The 8,352-nt window shown below is 52.3% G+C and overlaps 1 protein-coding gene across 1 annotated transcript; it reads right to left on the minus strand.

Moving 5' to 3' along the window:
* Nucleotides 1-4,980: 4,980 nt before the first annotated feature.
* Nucleotides 4,981-5,481, minus strand: LOC123090496 (uncharacterized; the record flags this gene model as incomplete). Its single annotated transcript, XM_044511801.1, has 1 exon — nucleotides 4,981-5,481. A coding segment is annotated over one exon (501 nt), but the record flags the coding sequence as incomplete, so codon positions are not given.
* Nucleotides 5,482-8,352: the final 2,871 nt, after the last annotated feature.

Raw genomic sequence — 8,352 nt, forward strand, 5'->3', positions numbered from 1 at the left:
AAAACTGGCGGATCTTGGGTAGGGGGTCCGGAACTGTGCATCAAGGCGGATGGTAACAGGAGACAAGGGACATGATGTTTTTACCTAGGTTCGGGCCCTCTCAATGGAGGTAAAACCCTACTCCTGCTTGATTGATATTGATGATATGGGTAGTACAAGAGTGGATCTACCACGAGATCAAGGAGGCTAAACCCTAGAAGCTAGCCTATGGTATGATTGTTGTAATGGTTGTCTGTCCTATGGACTAAAACCCTCCGGTTTATATAGACACCGGAGAGGGTTAGGGTTACACAGAGTCGGTTACAATGGTAGGAAATCTACATATCCGTATCGCCAAGCTTGCCTTCCACACCAAGGAAAGTCCCATCCGGACACGGGATGAAGTCTTCAATCTTGTATCTTCATAGTCTTGGAGTCTGGTCGATGATGATAGTCCGGCTATCCAGACACCCCCTAGTCCAGGACTCCCTCAGTAGCCCCTGAACCAGGCTTCAATGACGATGAGTCCGGCGCGCATATTGTTCGTTATTGCAAGGTGGGTTCCTCCCTCCGAATAATTCATAGAAGATTGTGAACACCAGGATAGTGTCCAGCTCTGCAAAATAAATACCACATTCCACCGTAGAGAGAATAATATGTACACAAGTTCAATATGCTAACGTATTTTGTGGCATGACATCATACCACCACCAAGCATTTACTTGAATCTTTTTTTATTATACCACATCAGCGCGTTTAGCGAAGCGGTTTCCTTAGCACGTCTTGTCGAAGCAGAGATCGTGTTCCCCTTACCCTTATTCTGGGATTCCCATCAATACGGACATGGGTAACCCAACCATGCCCGTTGCCACGCCCCCTCTATCGGAGGCGAGTCCCGAACGGTCACGGGGACGGCTCTTGGTATTCTGCCTCTTTATAATGGGACCAAGGCTCGTTTCTTTTCTTCAATCCTCAATCGAATCTACTCCTCGCCCCGAGTTCCAACACCCAGAGCCCCAAATTCGAGCGCTTCGGACCTTCAACAATGTCCGGCTCCGACCTACAGGGCCGGTGGATGCCCTCCTCCGTCACGGAAGAGGACGTTCTAAAGCTGCAAGAAGCCAAGTACCTGACTTACGAGATTTCGCATAGGTTGCCCGCCAAAGGGCAAGTCATTCCCACCCCCGAGCCCGGCGAAAACGTCATGTTTGTGTCCCACCTCCGTCGGGGTTTAGGCTTCCCGATGGATCCTTTTGTGAGAGGGCTCATGTTCTACTACGGGTTGGAATTCCATGACTTGGCTCCGGAGTCCATCCTCCATATCTCATCATTCATTGTCGTCTGTGAAGCCTTCCTCCGCATTACCCCTCACTTCGGCTTGTGGCTTAAGACCTTCGACGTGGAGCCGAAGATGATCGAGGGGCGTCAAGCAGAGTGCGGCAGGGCGGTTGTAAGCAAAAGGGCCGACGCTCCATGGCCCGAGGGATCTTTCCAGGAGGAGCTCGGCTTGTGGCAGCAGGAGTGGTTTTATATAACCGCTCCCAGGGGCAGCAGGCAGAAGCCGCCGCCCATCTTCCGCTCGGGCCCTCCACAGTGGCTGATGTCATGGGTCAGCCAAAGGCTCAATTGGGGGCCGTCAAAGAATGTACCCCTATTGCAGGGCCGGATTCAAGACCTCCAGGAGAGGGAGATCAATCTGGTCGTAGTGATGCAGGTTATGCTGATTCGGCGCCTCCTGCCCTGCAAGCGTCGCCCCCTCCGTCTGTGGGAGTTCAATCCCGAGGGGCCGCGAGCTCTCCAACACTTCATGGGTACGACACCCGTGGAGATGTACAAATTGTTCTTCGGATCACAAGAGATGTGTCCGGAATTGATCGAGGATTCCGGCCTAAGCTGTAATCGCCCGGATACTCAGGTAAGTGGCCCTGTGTCTGAACACACCGTTTGCTTACGCCTTCTTGAATTTGCCTTTTAACCCATCGTCTCTTGAATAGGAGTGGATAGCACAAGCGAAACTGATACGGTGTTCAGCCCCCCTCCCGGAGACCGTGCCGGATCCCGTGCTGGTCAGGATGCTGAAGGTTGCGCCTTCAAAGGAAGGCGAAGGGGAGAACAGGGACACCACCGCCTCTACCAAGGAGGCTTTGGAGAAAGGGGGAATTGAGAATCCCTCCTTCCAAGGGGAGAAGAGGACCACTTCCGAAAACCCGGAGGCGAAGGCCTCGAAGCGGGGGAAGAGATCTTCGCCAGAGGGTCCTGCGTCCGGGGAGGCCCCGGCCGCACTATCTCCCCTAAGGAATCAGACCTCCAGCGAGCCGTAAGTAGAAAAGGGGGGTTCTATAATAAGAGACATCCCTATGTTTGCTTCTAAGGATAACCAAAGTTTTTACCTTGTAGTTCGGATCTCCGCCCTTCTCAGATGAGCTCGTCTTCTGGGGACCTTCGTCCGGAGATGGTGGAGAGCGAGACGCCTCCATCCGCCGCACCATCAGGCAGGGCGGACATACCTGAGGTGTCATCGCTGAGGGTATCCCCGAGTCCGGTGGGGCCGGAGAGTTCGGCACCGGCTGATGTGCGGCCGGGGGAGCTGAAGGATCTACTTGAGAGGGCGTCTATCTCAGAAGGTCACCGTGCATTGATGAGTATGGTGATTGGAAGAATTTTGTCCGCCGAAGGCGGGTTGCATGATGCCGTCAGAAGCTTGCTGGCGGGGTTTGAGGTACGTAAAAATGACATACCTTTTCATAGTTTTGCACATAAAGTGCGCCCTCTGTAGATAGTAGCCCCTGGGACTCGGTAGGTTGTCGAGAGTGACAGTGTGCCGAGGATCAAAATCGCAGGTATTGATTTTCGCCTTTCCAGACTGATCAAAATCGAGAGCGACAGCGTGCCGAGGATAGTCCGGTGGCCAGCCGGACTGATGGGGTTGCCGAACTAAAGCGGCAACTCGACCTTGCGGATGCGGACATCGCGCTGGTCAATAAGCGACTTGACGAGTCACAAGGTAGGTTTTTTCTCCGTGGTCACCTAGTAAGGGAGCCAAAGCCCACTTCTTACAACATGTGTTCTTCATGCAGATGGTGCCGCTGCTGTGGAGAGCCTTCGGGCAGAACTTGCTCGAGCTAAGGAGCAGGCCTGAAGGAGTGATGTGGCTGCCTCGAGGGCGGCCGAAGAGCTTGAAGCCGAAAGGGCTTCTCACTGCTGAAGCAGGCAGGAGATGGCCGAAATGGCCGTGAAGTTGAAAGATGTTACTGACCGCCATGAGGTTCTTGAAAAAGAACACCGAGCGGAGCAAGAAGGCCTGAGGAAGGCCACCGCCGAAGCCAAGGATGCCCGTTCTGCAATGAGGGCTATAAAGGAGGAGCTGCGCAGGCCGGAGATATTGTGGCTGGCAAGCCCTTTCTGCTGCGCAGGCGGTTTACAGATCCGAAGTACGCTCAGCTTGGCCAGTTGTGGGGTCCGGAAGATCCGTATATGGACTTAGTGGCGAGTGCGGCAGATGCTGTTGTGCACTTCCGAAGTCAGAAGGATCATGAGACGGAAGAGCTTTTTTGGTCTCAATTCCATAGTCCGGAGCGTTCACTTCCGCTGACCGATCGGTTGGCCGAGTGGGCTGAGCTGAATAGACTGTCCGGACTTGCCATGACGGATATCGTGGCTCATGTCTGGCCGGATAGGCCAAAGCCGAAGAGTTCTTTTGGCTTATTGCAGCAATTCCTTGGGGCGGTGCCGCATATCAAGGCGATGAAGCGGTCGGCCTGCATAGAGGGTGCAAGGATAGACCTCGCCCGTGTGAAGACACACTGGACGGAGATGGATGCCACCTCTGTTGCGACCCAGGGTTCGGACGAGAGCCGGTTACCCGCCGAGCACTATTTTGGGGAAGTTCTGCGTGGTGCTCGTGTAATAGAGTTGCAGTGCTCAAAAAATGTCATGTTCAAATGAACTTTATGGTTTGTAAAACGATGTTTATAATATAAGCGCTTTTTGTACTTGTGTGTTCAAGTATTGAAATATCTCCTGTGTGGCCGTTAATGTATACTTGTGTATAACCTGAAAGATGGCAGTCTTCAGCTTCAGCCCCCACGCACATAGTGCGGGGGTGTTTGCGAAATAGCGCATTTTCACACTTAATCCAACGTCTTGGTCCTGTGAAGGAGGTGGTAGCGTAGCAAACGAGGCAACCGGACTATAATGCTTTATCACTTTCACTTAGCCACAGGAGTTCGAAGGTGGGGCTACGATATAGCCCCTAGGGGCACCGCACTCTCCGCATTTGGGGTGCGTGTGTGCCTGACCGGGAAGCGGTCCTTCGTCAAAGCGGAGGAATTGTAAACATTCCAGAGGTCGATCGAGTGGTTGCCCAGTCTCTCGCTACATCATGACAGTCAGTTTTCGGCTTTCTCTACTGAGGTGCTCACCCGGCCGAACCGGGGCACAATCGCAGTAGTTCTCCTGGTGCCGCGTTAGTCGATGATACGGAACGTAAGGAAGCAAAACACAGGAGCCGGGCAAACCCAACATTTGACCAAAGACATGATTCGGAGCTGATGCATATAAGGCCTAACTCGAGACGTCGAACACTCCCTGAGGTGTTCGGTCTTTATGATGACGGGCAGATCAATGCCCTAAGCCCCTAGTGTCCAGGTACACGCAAGGTCCTCTAACGCGGCCGATGCCAAACGTTAGCCTCCTCTCTAGTTATGATGAGAAACCAGGGGATGTATAGCAACAAGAGACAGTAAAAAAGGTTTACGTAGGGTCTTAATCTGAAAAGAATCCTTGCAGCGGATCCCTACTGCACGTCTGCGCATGTGTCTCCGTTGTGCTGTATCCTGGACGGGTGTAACACGCTGTTCATCTGTAAAAGAGAGGAACTTAGTTTGAAAAGGAATCGTGTTAAGAATGTATTTAAAACAAAGCATGAATAAATGAATGAAGTTGAGCTTTTATTGGCTCCTTATTGCTCATACGCACAGACCCTTGTAAAGGGGTGTGCGGCTAGGGAGCCCCTAGCTTATTTATGCTGGACTCGTCTAGCCGTGACCGGTGTCTTGAATGACCTTTTAATGAGATAATGCCGCGTGGACCGGGCATTTTAAGTGTAAGAGACGCGTAGTGTGGTATTGCGTTAAAGCGGACAAAAGCTTCACGTCCCAATAGTGCTTGATGGCTACTTTTAAATGGGGCAATATGAAAGATTAGCTTTTCGCGTCGGAAGTTGTCGGGTGACCCGAACACAACTTCTAGTAGTAAGGAGCCCGTGCACTTGGCGTAAGGGCCTGGCATCACTCCTTTGAAGCAAGTGCGGCTATGGCGAATTTTAGTACGGTCTATCCCCAGCTTGCGGATTGTATCCGGATATAGCAGGTTTAAATCGCTGCCGCCATCCATTAGGACTTGTGTAAATTGTAGTCCGTCAATTATAGGATCCAATATTAGAGCAGTCCATCCTGCATTTCGGATACTTCTGGAATAGTCCAGGTGGTCAAAAGTAATTGGTTTTGACATCCAATCTCGAGGTTCCGCTGGGGTGGACCATGCGACACGTAGTTTGGCGGGTGCCGCACTGTTGTTCTATATTATCACATGAAGTGAATTTACTATTTTGACTTCTTGTGGGAAAGTCTTTTGTTTTCCGGTGCTCTGCTGGTGGGGTTCGTCATCATCCTCGCTTGGCGCGTTGAGCCCCTTGTGTTCGGCGTTGAGTCGGCCGGACTGTTTGAAAACCCAACAATCCCGGTGGGTGTGGTTTGCAGGCTTCCCAGAAGTATTGCGGATTTGACATATCCGATCCAAAATTTTGTTCAGGTTGGATAGCTCGTCACTGTTGTCCTTAAGAGGCAGTGTTTTATTGTTCGGCCGCGAACTTTTGAATCCGGCGTTGACCGCCGTGTTCTTTGGGCTTTTTTCTTTATTTCTGCGCTGGTCCTTTCTGCGCCGTGATTTTCCGTTTCCATCTCTGATCTCGGATGTACTCGGGTCGCTGGTGCTACATCTTGCTAGCCAGCTGTCTTCCCCCGCGCAAAAGCGGGTCATCAGGCTTGTTAGCGCGGCCATTGTTCTCGGCTTCTCTTGGCCGAGGTGTCTGGTGAGCCACTCGTCTCGGACATTATGTTTAAAAGCTGCTAAGGCTTCGGCGTCCGGACAGTCGACTATTTGGTTCTTTTTGGTAAGGAACCTGTTCCAGAATTTGCACGCTGACTCTCCGGGCTGTTGAGTTATGTGGCTTAAATCGTCTGCATCCGGAGGGCGGACATAAGTCCCCTGAAAATTTGCTCTAAACGCGTCCTCGAGCTCTTCCCAACTTCCAATGGTATTTTCTGGGAGGCTTTTGAGCCAATGTCGAGCTGGCCCTTTGAGATTGAGGGGTAGATATTTTATGGCATGGAGATCGCCCCCTCTAGCCATGTGTATGTGCAGGATGTAATCCTCAATCCAGACTCCAGGGTCTGTTGTTCCGTCGTATGCCTCTATGTTTACGGGCTTGAACCCCACTGGGAATTCGTGATCCAGCACCTCATCGGTGAAACATAGTGGGTGTGCGGTGCCCCTGTATTTAGGTGTGCTGCTATCTTCGAACACTCTGCGTGTTGTGTTACTTCCTGGGGCCCTCTTCTTTGGCCCATAAATGCACCTGACCGGGCCATCCGTTTTGCGAGGGTCTTTATGCATGTCATGTGTCGGCTTATGTGCGGCGCCGCTTGCCGCTCTTGGCCTGTCATCTTGTCGCCTATCCGGCCAGGCGGCCTCTTTGCTTTTTGATTGTGGGGGCTCTATGGCCTCCTCGTCGAATTCTGGCAACAGCTTGCGCTTTGGGTAGCTCTTTGTTTGGTGGCTATTGCCATATTTGTCCGCGGTCTTAAGTACTTTGCTCCACCTCATTTTGAGTATGTCTTCTGCTGTTTTGAGCTTCCGTTTCTCCTTCTTCAAACTTCTTGCAGTGGCGACAAGCCTTTTTCGAAGATTCTTGTGCTCCGGTGGTGTGTCCGGCGTGAGATCGTCTGGACTGTTGTTTTCGCCGGGGATGGATTGATTATCCGATTCCTCCTGCTCGGATGGTTGCTTGGTTGCATGTTCGTCGCCCACTGGTTTGCCCTGCTCTATGGCTGGGTCATTATGGGTGCTGTTGTTATCATGGCGGGACTTGGGGCGGCGCTTGCGTCGCCATTTTGGTTGTTTTTCGGGGGAATTATCCTTTGCTGTGTCCCATTGTTCCTTGTTATCGCTCCCTTTTGGAGTGTCCACCATATATACATCATGAGTTGAGGTGGCCTTCCAGTGCCCCGTAGGCGCTAGTTCTTGATCGTCTCCGGCGTCGTCGTCCATACCGCCGATGTCTTTGGAGTCGTAGTCTAGAATGTCGGTTAGATCGTCGACATTGGCTACAAAGTGGGTGGTGGGTGGGTTTTGAATTTCTTTGTCGTCCACATGCCAACCATCCTGACCGCAGTACGGCCAGGGCTCACCTAATAACGAGAGATACTTTAACGAGTTCAGGATGTCGCCAAAGGGCGAGTGCTGAAAGATGTCCGCAGCGGTGAACTCCATGACCGGCGCCCAATCGGATTCGATTGGCAGGGGCGCAGGAGGTTCGGAGTCCGGCAAGGAGTCCGGCACCTCGGAGTCACGAGCTTTGCAAAGGACAAGATCGGTATTTGGCTCCATCACCGTAGAAGTTGCAGCTCCCGAGGCGGTGTCCAGCCACCTGTCCTCGATCTGCGCGGTCGGCTCCGAACTATGGGTCGGAGCGGATTCGTGTGCGGCCTCCAAGGTACTGTCCGGCGGCAGAACTAAATCATGCCCATCGTGACAGTGCGGCACGCTCGGCTGTGGCTCGAATCCATCGAAGATCAAGTCTCCGCAGATGTCAGCCGTGAAGTTTAGGCTTCCAAATCTGACCTGATGGCCAGGGGCGTAGCTTTCAATCTGCTCCAGATGGCCGAGTGAATTGGCCCGCAGTGCAAAGCCGCCGAACACGAAGATCTGTCCGGGGAGAACAGGCTCACCCTGGACGGCGTTGTTGTTGATTGAAGAAGCCATCAAGCCTATCGGTGACGACACAGAGGAACTCTCAATGAAAGCACCAATGTCGGTGTCAAAACCGGCGGATCTCGGGTAGGGGCTCCCGAACTGTGCGTCAAGGAGGATGGTAACAGGAGACAAGGGACACGATGTTTTTACCCAGGTTCGGGCCCTCTCGATGGAGGTAAAACCCTACTCCTGCTTGATTGATATTGATGATATGGGTAGTACAAGAGTGGATCTACCACGAGATCAAGGAGGCTAAACACTAGAAGCTAGCCTATGGTATGATTGTCGTAATGGTTGTCTGTCCTATGGACTAAAACCCTCCGGTTTATATAGACACCG

Source organism: Triticum aestivum, chromosome 1B (assembly GCF_018294505.1).
Source record: "Triticum aestivum cultivar Chinese Spring chromosome 1B, IWGSC CS RefSeq v2.1, whole genome shotgun sequence".
Lineage (NCBI taxonomy): Eukaryota > Viridiplantae > Streptophyta > Magnoliopsida > Poales > Poaceae > Triticum > Triticum aestivum.